At 34.6% G+C, this 13,326-nt stretch overlaps 1 protein-coding gene across 1 annotated transcript; it reads left to right on the top strand.

Moving 5' to 3' along the window:
- Positions 1–445: 445 nt before the first annotated feature.
- On the top strand, positions 446–10,647 carry LOC141555128 (N-alpha-acetyltransferase 20-like). The gene is made up of 6 exons (XM_074287752.1): positions 446–598; positions 3,529–3,553; positions 4,914–5,004; positions 5,281–5,416; positions 9,344–9,489; positions 9,980–10,647. Exons 1-6 carry the CDS (start codon positions 546–548, stop codon positions 10,063–10,065), a joined length of 537 nt encoding a protein of 178 aa, XP_074143853.1. The 5' UTR covers positions 446–545; the 3' UTR covers positions 10,066–10,647.
- Positions 10,648–13,326: the final 2,679 nt, after the last annotated feature.

The following is a 13,326-nucleotide window of genomic DNA, read 5'->3' as shown; positions in this document are numbered from 1 at the left end:
TGGACTCGCACATGCTTCCTGAACTCCGTTTAAAACCACAGGTAGGGCTACACTATCTCTAGGTTCCTCCCAGCTCCAGAGCAGATCAGTTACAACGGGGGCACGCCTTTTGGTTCTGCTCTACTCACCGATGGGGTTGCACTTTGGCGACCCCCACCCCCGCCTCTGTCACATTACCCTACCTTAGGCAGTACACTAATTCTCTGTAATGTTTCGGTCTAGGGTTAGTCTAGGAGAGCCCGCGACACCTGGACTAGTAGCGTTTGCGGGACACTTAAAAAAACCGGCGGAACTACCTCGGTTCTCAAGAATAAGCCCCGAAAAGCTTTGCAGAGCTCGTTAGGCCCCGCCCCGCAAAGGGCGCCTCCCTGTTGCCTAGCAACTTCGGGACAAGACCGGAAACAGTTTTTCCTCCTACTTCCTCCTCTACTTCCACGGTCTCCCTCTCAGGCTCCTAACTCTCCCGCCCCCTCCGGAAATGAAAGTTCACTTCCGGCAGGGGCGCTCGGGCCGGGAGTGCGGGCCCGGGACAGGCGGGTGACGAGATGACCACGCTCCGGGCTTTCACCTGTGACGACCTGTTCCGTTTCAACAACATGTGAGTGAGGCGCAGGAACGAGGGCGGCATTCGGGGCTCTTCCCCTCGCGGATCTCGCTACCTTCGCATCCGGACTGGCAGCCGGACCCGGGACGAGCCCTTTCCCGTCCTGCCCTGAACTAGAGGAAAGCAAAGGTCCTAGCACTAGTTTGGCAGCTAGAGAAACCGAGGCTCTGGGCAGATCGGAGAATCAGCCCTAGCCCCTCGTAGTGTAGTGAGGAATGGGGAATTATGCCAAGAGGAATGGAGGTGCCGAGCGAGGGGTTGGACTCTGGGCGGCGGAGGGTGATTCGTGCCTCACCAGGATCCTGAGAGAAACCCAAGGTCTTTCTCCTGGGCCCGAAGAGACGGGTTTCTTGAGGAAGTCCGGAAGCACATCACCACAATCCAAGCCTGGTATCATTCATGACAACACCTTAGTGAGGGAAAGCAAGTGGTGCAATGCTCCCCTTGTAATAGCTTAATCATGATAGACATTCAGTGCCAGTTGTGTGCTTGGAGCTGTGCAAAGGGCTGGGGATGCAAGGAAAGACGGAAGAGAGTCCTTGTATATACCTTGTGTGAGTCACCGTCTAATGCAAGAGATAACCTGCAAACACGATGTTCGTACAAACTGTATGTGCGGGGGTAAATAGGAAATAACAAAGTATTATGGAAAGCTTCCTGCACGAAGAATTTAGATGGTACTTGAGAGAAGCCGGAGAAAGTGAGGAGGCAGATGGATGAGGGTTAGCCCCAGGGTCTTTTGTTCTGGCATTGCATTGGATCCAGATGGTTCTGGAGGGCAGAGTGAGGCAGGTGAAGGTCCTTGCACAGCCATCCCTCCATCAAATCCAATTCACTTGCATGTCATGGCTTCACCTCCCTGATGTCAGGATCCTCTTCCAGAACAAAGGACAAACAACAAGAAAACTGGGATTTTATTTTTCCAAGCAGGATTTTATACTTGATCTTGGCGATAATCATTTATTGAATTGGAGAGTGATGTCAATTCAGAGCTTTAGGAAAATCCCTTTGACAGCTGAGTGGAGGATGCAATAAAGAATGGGGAGAAACTTGTGGCAGAGAATCTGAGGAGCAGCCTAATGGAATAATCCAGTCATGTGGTAATGAGGGCCTGGACCGGGGTGGTACAGTGTCAGAGGTTAGAAGGGGGGGCCAAATTGAGAACTGTTAGGAAGGCAAGATTGATAGGACTTGATAACACATTTGAAACAGAGAATGGATTGAGGATGACACCGTGTATTTAGATAGCACTGCTCTATGTGCATGAATCTAGTGATTTAAATGTTTCTCTTATTAGAATCTAAGACTCTTGAAAGAACTTGCCCTTTTATTTTGAATCTCTAGCACTTAGAACAGTACCTAGCATATACTAAGCGATTAACAAGTGATTGTTGATCGAATCCCCACAATAGTGCCATAAGGTAGGACAAATAAGCATTATTATTTCAGTGTTACTGACGTATAAAACTGATATATACTGATGTATGATAAACTGATTTATGATGACAGGGACATTTTAGGAGGATTAATTTTTCTACAATATGCAGAATGTGTTAAAGGGTGAAAAGTCAGAGAAGAAAAGCTTTATTAGAAAACATAAGTTATTATGTGAAATAATGACAAGGACCAGAGTGGTAGTGGGAGTGAAAAGGAAATATTGAGTGGATTCAGTAGATATGAATGAGGAAGAATCAACTGAACCTTGAGACTCATTAAAATGAAGGGTCAGAAAGGGAAGACTAATGAATTGAATGATGGGATAATGATAAAAATGGAAAAAATCAGAAATGGAGTGGAAAAAAATCTAGGTTCACTTTTAAAATTAACAACAGAGATAATGTGATGCTGAGCATTTTGGAAAATTTGTTACAAAGTTGATGTGTAACTGAATAGATGAGATCAGAACTGGAAATATATATATGGGACTTATTCATATAGGAATAATTAGTCAAAACAGTGAGAATGATTACATTCTTCAAAGTAGAAAGTGTAGATTTCAAATTTCATAAAGTTAATGACTAATCCTTAGGAAATGCTACTTTTGTGTAGTATAAGGAAAAAAGAGAAACTAGAAAAAGAAACCAAAAAGGAGACAATAAAAAGAGAATAGGACAAAAAGGTGTATGTATGGTGACAAAAAAAGGCAAGTCATCTCTTTGGAGATAAGGAAGTACTCAAACTTCTATTCCTAAAACATAGGTATCACCCATGTTATTCTCCAGCTCAAGAAATTCTAGTGTAAAAGATAAACTATAACATAATGTAAGATAAACAGAATCCTTAATTTTATTCAAAGCACAGCTCAATAAGCTACTTCTTCTGGCAGTTCTTTTATGATTTCCCCCCCCTAGGTTTCATGTTCTCATGTCTGAATTTTTTTCACTACATGCTTATCTGTGTACATGTCATTGTCCCTTAAGAGAATTTAAACTTCTTGAGGGCATTATTTGGTTTTTGCTTTAAGGAATACATCTTTGTTACTAGATGCTTAATAAGTGTTAAAAATGAATTAAGGAGAGACATAAATATAAAGGAAGAATGGATCAGGAGCAACAAGTGCTACAGAAAAGGCCCAAATTATTTCTTATTTCCTTGAAGTTCATGTTTGATCCCATTCCTTTGTGTAATAATTTGAAGGAAATCAGGTTAATTAAGATCTTTGAAGTAACTTGTTGATAAAATTGTCTTGTGAATGTAGTAATCTTATTTTCAATTTACTGATAACTTAAATGTCTTAATAATAATGTTCCTTTTTAGGTAGTTACTGCCTAACTTCTATGTCACAGATTGAATCTTGAATCCATTATATTTTTTCTTATAATATTTTAATTTCAATGTCAGTAGATTTAGCAGTTTAATTAGTTGCATTTAATTGCAGACTTTTTTTTTTTTTAATTTTGGCATATCTTTTGGTTTCTTTTCAGTAATCTGGATCCACTGACAGAAACTGTATCCTTTTAAAAAATGATTGGCTAATGATTCCAGCAGCTGCATAGACAATTTGGAAGATTTCTCCCATCTAATACACTATTTGAGACAGCTTTTTTTTTTGCTATATGCCACTGACTTTTGCTTGTTTGTGCCAGGAGAGTGGGGACCATCTACCAAGAATTCCTCAAGGAACCATTTTAAAAATGTATAATATGTAATACACATAGTGTGTTTACGCATATGTATATGTGTGTATGCTTGCATATGCACATTACAGGCAGCATAGTATAGTGGCTAAAGTTTTGATTTTATGGTCTGAAGACTTCTGACAATAAATAAATAGCTGAGTTACCCTGATCATATCATTTAAACTCTATGTGGCTTAGATAATTCCATGGAGTTATCTGAATTTTCCACTCATTTGGGAGTATATCTGTATAAACCACTTATTTCACATTCTCTTAGGTTAGAAGAAACTTAAATAAGGAATGAATAGATGTCATTTTTATATACAGGAAGCATAGTACTGTTAAATATCTTATATTAGGTTAACTAGTTACCATTGAAATTAAATTTTGACCAGAACTTTTGATTCCCTGTTTTACATTTTTCCCGCAGGTTACTTCTTCAAAACCTTATTGATTTGATTTAGGATAATAAAATTTATAATATATTTTAAATTATTTTAAAAATTTATTCTAGATTAATGATTTGGAATGATTAACTATATTCATAATATGTTATATTCAACATAAAAAATGAGATATCCATATATTAAAGTGATGATTCAGAGTAGAAATTGAAAAAATGCCTAAAAATAACTATGGATATGTGTGTGTATATATATATATATAAGTATTTAATATATACTTTAACATATTTAACATGTATTCGTCTACCAGCCATCTGGGGGAGAGAGGAGAGGAAAGGAGGGGAAAAGTTGGAACAGAAGGTTTTGCAAGGGTCAATACTGAAAAATTACCCATATATATATATATATATATATATATATATATATATATATATATATATATATATATCTTGTAAATAAAAAGCTATAATAATTTTAAAAATAAAAAAAAAGAATTAGGGAAAAAAAGAAAACAATCCCAAAAGATAGGGTGGTATTATATTACAGAAGTCTTGGAAAATCAAGCTAAAATTTTGAGCATAAAAGTGGAGGGAAACAAACAATTTATGGTTTTTAAAAAATGAATGCATTCTAGGTTTATAACAGTCCCAAATAAGGTCATTGCCTTCATTGCTTAAAAAAAAAAATGCCTAGTTTAATATTTTAAAGGAGGCACTATTTTAGTAGCAGATTTCATGTTCTGCAACAGTTATTAGTTATATTTCATACTTCTTAACATAATTGCAGTATGGGATACCATTTTATTTACAATATCTAGCTCACTGGCCCGAGTATTTCATAGTTGCAGAGGCACCTGGTGGCGAGCTCATGGGTTATAGTAAGTATACACTGTATATTCTATTAATATGTTTTCTTGCTAGTAAGCAGGTAAGATATTAAGGATTAAAATTATTTGTTACATTGTAAGATTCAAGGCATGAATTGAAAACATTGTAGCTATGATAAAATTTTAACAGCATCAGTCACTGTTAACATAGATAAACTCCAAAGTTTTACCAGCTTTGTTGTCAGTTTTCTTTGGGAGAAAGATATATTATCACAATTCTTAACTCATTGCTATGATTTTGTTACTAAAATCAACTTTTGTTGGCAGTTATGGGTAAAGCAGAGGGCTCAGTATCCAGAGAAGAGTGGCATGGTCATGTCACAGCCTTATCAGTTGCCCCTGAATTTCGACGCCTTGGTTTAGCTGCTAAACTAATGGAGCTATTAGAGGAGATTTCAGAAAGGTGAGATTTTACTTTTCAGATGCATTTAATTACATATAAGTTTTAGCAGTCTGTGTTGCATAGAAATATAACTAAATCAAGAATTACTGTTTTCGTTTCTTCATTCCTTGCACCTAAAGCAAGGAGATAGTTGGGAAGAAACAGAAGAACTGTTGTTGAAAGAAAAAGAGTTTTATGTGGAAAAGGTACTGCATCCTAAAGACATGAAAGACAAAACCAAGATCTATCAAAACATTCATGTTGGGGCAAAGTTGGGTGCCCATTGACACTAAGGAATGACTGAAGAAACTGTGGTCTAGGCATATAATATAATTTCATTGTACAGTAGAAAATGACAGTTGTAAGGAAATCAGAGAAGAATGGAAAGATTTATGTGCACTGATGCAAAGAAAAATAACGAGATCCAAAAGAACAAACTATGTACTAACTATGATAACATAAATGAAAACATTACTAAAAGAAAGGCAAACAAGTAAGGTAGGAAATCAAAAGACACATACTGCCCTTCTCACAGCAGAGTCTGCTAGATTGTATTGTATATTGTCAAATGAAGTCGTGATATTAGATGTTTTTGCTTAATTTTTCCTCCTTTGTCAAAAGGATTTAATGAAGGTGCTGAAGAGAAAGCTTCCAGAAATGGCTGTGAACATAAATGTTTTTTTAAATGCAATTTTATTTTTATTGATGTCTTTCTGGTTTTCTATTATTTTTCATTTCCAAACAATCTCTACCTGCAGTGAACCATCCTATGTAAAAAAAAATTAAAAAAAAAAGAAAAAGGAAAAAAAGCAGTTTAGCCAAACCAACCAGTATTTCTGCTGTTCATGATGGTATATTGAGTATTTCACTCCTATTTTCTGACTTCTGTGAAGAAGGCAAAGCACATTTTCCCAATACTTCTTTGGATAATGAATGACATTAAAGTGTGTTTTTGGAAAAATAATAAAAAGTTCAAATCCATTATGAAATGAAAGTGAAAGGGGAGAAAGGACCCCTAGTATTCTCATTTTACTAAGGAAATGGAGGCAAATAGAGATTGACTGTTTTGCCCAGGGTCACACAGGAATAAGTTTCTGAGCCCAGATTTGAACTTGTCTTCCAGGCTCCAAGGCCAGTGCTCCATCTACTATGTTACTTAGCTGCCTAGTAAGTGTGAGATTGTGATCCAAGGTACAATGGGATGAAGAGAAAATTAGCTTCATCAGAAGGGACAGGATAGGGAATAACCAACTGGAGAAAGTTTATGACATAAACAAAAGAATTCATAGTCATATTGAGAGTTATTAAAATTTTTCAGTGGGTTATGGTTTAATATTTTAAATTACAATTGTAGAGAGATAAGAAATTTAGTAGTACTAATGAATTTAAATCCAATTACATTTGCCATTGAACCTAATAGAGAATCTTGATGAGATACATATAAAAAAAGAATATTTTTTAGCAAGTAATATTTTGGAAGAGTCATTAGATTGACAGTTTTTAGACCTAAATTCTAGTTCTAACCCTGACACTAACTATTGATGTGATTTTCAGTAAATTTATTTAAACTCTGGTCCTATTTTCCTTTGTCATCTAAGTGTTTGTTGTTGTACTAGAAGGATCAGTTAAGATCCTCTCTAAACTCTAAAATGAGTTTGTTGTGCACATTTGATTTACTTTGATATTTTGAAAGATCTAAAAATTCATCTATACTTTTGCATACTTTAGTAATGCAGATTGTAACTTCTTCATGAGTTTCTGTGACCAAAAAAAAAATCATCATTTAGCAGTTTTTTTGTATTGGTGAATCTTTCTATAATTAGCCAGCAGGTCCTTTGGTCACCAACAGAAGTCTGTGGTAAACTCAAATTTTAGGTTTTTTTGAGCTTAGTAAGATGAATCTTCCAGGGTTCATACATGAGTACTTGTAATTTTTGGTACAATTTTTGAAAACCCAGAATTAACCTTCAGTCTAACTATATAACACATCTAAATTGTACTTCATTTAAAATTAGTAAAATTCTCTATTTAAAATATAGTAACATTTAAAATGTGTGTTTTGTGCAAATTAGAAAAACAGAGGATATTTTACCTTTCATATCTGGTGAAGGAAGGAATTATGGTCAAAGAAAAACTGGAGTACATTATTGCAAACAAAATATATAATTTTATATTAAGTTATAAAGTTCTTGTACAAACAAAACCAATGCAGATTAGATTAGAAAGGAAGGAATAAACTGGGCAAAAATTTTGACATTTAAGGGCTCTGATAAATGCCTCATTTCTAAAATATGTAGAGAGAATTGACTCAGTTTTATAAGAATTCAGGCATTCTTCAATTGGTAAATGGTCAAAGGATATGAATAGAGAATTTTCAGTTGAAGAAATTGAAATCTAAATCACTATTGATCAGAAAAATGCAAATAAAGACAACTCTGAGGTACCACCACACACCTCTCAGATTGGCTGAGATGACAAGAAATGATTAATGACAAAGGGAGGGGATGTGGGAAAAGTGGGGCACTAATATAATATTGGTTGAGTTTTGAACTGATCCAAACATTCTGGAGAACAATTTGGAACTGTGCCCAAAGAGCCATCAAACTGTGCAAACAGCAGTGTTTCTTCTGGGCTTATCTCAAAGATATCATAAAGGAGGAACAGGGACTCCACATGTGCAAAAATGTTTGTGGCAGCCCTTTCTGTAGTGGCAAGAAACTGGAAACTGAGTGAATGCCCATCAATTGGAGAATGGCTGAATAAGTTATGGTATATGAATGTTATGGAATATTATTGTTCTTCAAGAAATGACCAGCAGGATGATTTCAGAGAGACCTGGAGAGACTTAACATGAACTGATGCTAAATGAAGTGAGCAGAACCAGGAGACCATTGTACATGGCAACAACAAGATTATACAAAGACCAATTTTGATGGATGTGGCTCTCATTAACAATGAGATGATTGAGGCCTGTTGCAATGATCTTGTGATGAAGACATCTATCTACAACCAGAGAGAGGACTGTGGGAACTGAGTATGGATCAAAAACATAGTATTTTCACTCTTTTTGTTGTTATTTGCTTCATTTTGTTTTCTTTCTCATTTTTCCCCCTTTTGATCTGATTTTTTCATGCAGTATGATAATTGTATAAATATTTATAATATTTTGAATTTAACATTTTTTGGAACAAGCTTAAAATAAATTGGATTACTTGCTATCTAGGGAAGGGGGTAGGGGAAAGGAGAGGAAAAATTTGGAACACAAGGTTTTGCAATGTGGAAAATTATCCATTCATATGTTTTGAAAATAAAAAGCTTTAATAAAAAAAAAAGGAATTGGGTTGCATGATCTAGTGGATAGAGAATGCTGGCCTTGAAGCCAGGAAGACTTGGGCTCACGATCTACTATTGACATCTTGTCTGTCATTTAACCTTTGGGTGCTCTAGCCTACTATATTTTTAATCTACTTTATTGCAGAGTAGGTTCTAGTCTGCTTTAGTAGAGAAAATTTCTTCCCCCTAGGCCAATGAACTTACTGGTCCAGTCCCAATCACTAAATGTTAATATTTATGTAAGACAATACCTTTTTTTTTCCTACAAAATCACTAGTGGAATGCTCCAAATCTTATGAAAATGTAGTATTAATTTAGACTGTCTGATATGTAAGATATGTAATCTTTAAAATGGGAATTATTTTTGCAACAAGATTGTTGTGAGAATCACATGAAATATATGAGCAAATGTGTTTTCTAACTTTTAAGGCCTATATAAAGGTTAATTGTTATAAAAACAAATATCTCATGAATTGATATTAATACTATCACTTTGTGTTTTTTGTGCTGGTGTTCAAGATAAGTTAAAAACAAAAATATGAGTCTTTTATAAACTTTTGTTGTATTCATGAAATTTTGTGTATCACATAATTTTTCTTTTTTCTTTTTGTAAAGAAAGGGTGGATTTTTTGTTGATCTCTTTGTAAGAGTGTCAAATCAAGTTGCAGTCAACATGTATAAGCAACTGGGCTACAGTGTTTATAGAACAGTAATAGAATACTATTCTGCGAGCAATGGAGAACCTGATGAGGATGCTTATGGTAAGCAACCTGATTCTGGAGTTAAATAAGAATGAACTAGCATTTTCACCTGAAGTAGTTTAGTAGCAGTATTTCTGTTCTTTGCTTATTCAAATGGTTAGCAAAATAGTTCTTTGAAAATCCCTTTCGATGGGATATTAATGAACATAGTTTTAAACTTAAGCTATAGCAATTGTTATTTCTGTATACCTTTGTTCTTGGTATTGGCACCAAGATTTCTCTTTTTTCAAGTGAATGTTTACTATCTTTATGTTGTTCATTTTGATATGCATCTGTTGTAAGAGTTTATCTATCATGGGACCAATTCTACAGTTGGATTTTACTGATTATTTAGGTTCCTTTCTGTGAATAGTTGAGATAATTCACCATTTGATATATGGTTCTAATATAAACCATTGTTTATGCATAATAGAAATCTTTAATGAAGTCATTTTAATTTTTTTTTTTTGGTTTGAAATAATGTTTACAATTAACTTTTGCCTATCAACAGATATGAGGAAAGCACTGTCCAGGGACACAGAAAAGAAATCCATCATACCGTTACCTCATCCTGTGAGACCTGAAGATATCGAATAACTTTAGGCAGTGGTTCTTAGGCAGAGAATGCTACAGATCGTTTTTTATGGACAATAATATTTTTCATTGGAAATTGACTCTAAAAATCAATTTCAGAGCTGTGTATACAGGTGCATCTTGAAGATCCTTTAGGAGAAAAATAATCACTTCATGTCTTGAAGACTTAAGTAAGAAAATACTTTCTACATGGACTTCTTAATTTAAACTCCTAAGTCCCAGTCTAGTAATAGCACATTAAAGAAAGCTCTTCACTATATTTCATATGCACTTAAAAAGCAGCTAGGCCAAAAGGAAACAAGACATTTCATTATCATGGTTCACTATATTAGGTAAGTATTAGGGAAATATTGGCTTCATTTCTCTTATAAATTCTGTGCCTGAGAATCACTGCTGCCTCTATTTTTGATCTTCATATTGAATAGTGTTTAATGAAGCTTTAAAGCAGTTGTGAAAAACTCAAATGTATAAAGATGAAATGTATAATAAAATACAAATTCACTATGTGAATGTTGTTTTTTATAAAACTGTAATTTCTTCTGATTGTAGTCTTACTGAATAAACTTTGACTAATTTGAAAACAAATTCGAAGAGTGGAAAGTAACAATTTTATAGGTTAGTCACAGCCCACTTGTGTTATATGCATTGTATTATCTGGTATGACATTTTAAAAGTGTATGACTATACATTGGGAATAGAACTTGCTGACCTTCTCTTTGTTAGAGTTCCAATCGACTGTCTTCTCTAGATTTTTGTTTTTCTCACTACATCCATCGTTTTTGGCTGTTGTCTTATCTTAAGCTTAAAGAAAGTGAGCAGTATTTCAGTATTTTTTCCCCTTCAGTCTTTGTAAAAAATCTCAATAGCATTTTAATTTTTTCAATTACATGTAAAGATGGTTTTCAACACTCATTTTTATGAGATTAAATTCCAAAACTTTTTCCTTCCTCCTTTCCCTTCTTCTAGCAGTGTTTTCTCTTTATCCTAACTTTCTTACTGGTTTAAAAATGTCTTAGAATGATCAAATGTATGAAAGAAAGTTTTGAGCAATTATATAAAGCAGCTTCCTTGAAATAATCTTAAGTGAGTTGAGGCTGCTTTTTGAGGAAGCAATATAGTATATTGGAGAGAGCTGGATTTTAAAGGGATGACCTGAGTTCAAATACCAACTTTGCTATGAAACATATCATTTCACCATTAGCCTTAGTTTCTAAATTGGACTGTATGACCTCTAAAGTCGCTAAGATTCTGTGGTCCCAGAATCACACATTTCACTGGGTTTTTAGCATAGTCTTATAGTTTATTTAATCTCGGGATCTATAGATATACATACACACATATATGCAAAATACATATATTTTGTGTATATAAATTAACTCATGAATATTGAAGATAATTGTTCATTTTACAAAAATTATACACAACTTTTGGAGGAACTATTTGCCATTGAAAATCAAAGTTCATATCGGAGAACTTGTGAATAGTATTGCTGAGCTGTATAGCCAAAATGACGAAATCCTTATAACTTTACTGCCTGTTTTATATTTCTAAATTCAGCACTTGAAAGTTAGTTTCCATACCTCTATATGGACACATAGCATTTTGAATTTCACGAATATTTGTATTTTACTTTGAACAAACTGCTTTACATTCAGTATCTCATAGAACAATTCTATTTTTGTTGTTCACTTTTTACTTTTATCAGCCTCATTTGGAAGTTTCTTGTCATTTTCTTCTCTAGCTCATGTTTAAATGAGAAAACAGGCAAACGAGGTTAAATGAGTTGCTCAGGATAACACAACTATTTAAGTGTCCAAATCTAGATCTGAGCACTGGAAGATGACTTTTCTTGCACCTGAGGTCCAGCACTCTATCCATTGTGCCACAAATTTGTGCAATAGTGGAAATGTTTTCCTTATTCTAGATGAGGCTCAAAGGAGTTATAGTATTTTTCCAAGGCCATACAGCTTAGTAAGTGGAAAAATTATTTTTCTAATTCCATTACATTGTTTTATGCCACAACTATCTGAAATCAATAATTATGCATTATGTTACTACTATGCAAGATACCATTTCAGGGAAAACAGAAATAAAACATTTCTTAGCTTTGACATAGATATCAGTTTTAAGAAGGAATGCCTATCTCATTATTATGAATTCCTGGTGTGTAATGAACTTTCACCAAAGTAATCTGTCATTATTAGTGATAAGACAAAGGGTAACTTGTCTATGATAATACAGCTGGTATATGTTATAGGTGAGTCCTGAACTTACATATTTTACATATTAACCTTGAAACTCCCTTTACTATGTAACATACTATCCCATCCATGAATTTTGGTATTAGCGTTTTCTCAATTACTAATGTTTGATGTTTGTATTTTTGCCTGGACAACCCTATGGTATATTACAATTAGAAATAAATCCTTTCCCTGGTGTATGTAGCACAAGCTGAAAGAAATAGCTGACATTTCTACAACAGCTGATATACATACATATATATATATATATACTCACACATATTTCTTTTCAGGATCTGAAGATGAAAGTATGTTAATTTAAGCATTCTTTAATATGTATTACTTTAAGATGGCAAAAGTTAATGATGTTGTTTTTAAGATTTCTAAAGCCTTGGGGCAGCTAGGTGCAGTGGATAGAGCACCAGCCCTTAAGTCAGAAAGATCTGAGTTCAAATCTGATCTCAGACACTTTCTAGCTGTCTAACCCTGGGCAAGTCACTTAATCCCAATTGCCTCAGCCAAAAAAAACCAATTTTTTTCCTAAAACCTTGTAAACAGTGTTGCCCCCATTTTCCTGATGAGGAAACTGGTTAAATAACTTGACCAGGATCAAATAGCTATTGTGAATCTGGGGGAGAAAAGAACCCAAGTCTCCCTTAATTGAAATATATTATGTAATGTTCGGGCTAGCTTTCTGGATAAGCTCAGGATCAGCCCAAGTCCTTGGTCTTAGTGGAGAAATAATGAAGGCAGGACAGCCACCAGGCTGGTCAAAGATAGAATGTCTCTTTTCCAGTCCTCAGCCCTTATACACATTGGTACAATTACATCATTACAGCATACTGAATATGTGTGAACTAGAGAACCACTACATCATCATACTAAGTATATATATGAACTAAAGAATCATCTCATCAATTCCACTGAGTTAATATCTTATTTCAAATATACTTCTTTAGAGTTCCTGCCCTCTACAATATTCCTCAGACTTTCTCTCAATTTTCACATCCAGTGTATAAAATGT

The sequence above is a fragment of the Sminthopsis crassicaudata genome, chromosome 2, assembly GCF_048593235.1.
Source record: "Sminthopsis crassicaudata isolate SCR6 chromosome 2, ASM4859323v1, whole genome shotgun sequence".
In the NCBI taxonomy this organism is placed as follows: Eukaryota; Metazoa; Chordata; class Mammalia; order Dasyuromorphia; family Dasyuridae; genus Sminthopsis; species Sminthopsis crassicaudata.
Note: the sequence above shows the minus strand (reverse complement) of the source record. Positions and strands in the feature narration are given on the sequence as shown.

Excerpts from the sequence above, each read along its gene's own strand:
- LOC141555128 (XM_074287752.1), top strand. The coding sequence starts at position 546 with ATGACCACGCTCCGGGCTTTCACCTGTGACGACCTGTTCCGTTTCAAC. Across the intron at positions 599-3,528 it reads CTGTTCCGTTTCAACAACAT|TAATCTGGATCCACTGACAG; the intron begins GTGAGTGAGGCG and ends GTTTCTTTTCAG. Across the intron at positions 9,490-9,979 it reads ACCTGATGAGGATGCTTATG|ATATGAGGAAAGCACTGTCC; the intron begins GTAAGCAACCTG and ends GCCTATCAACAG.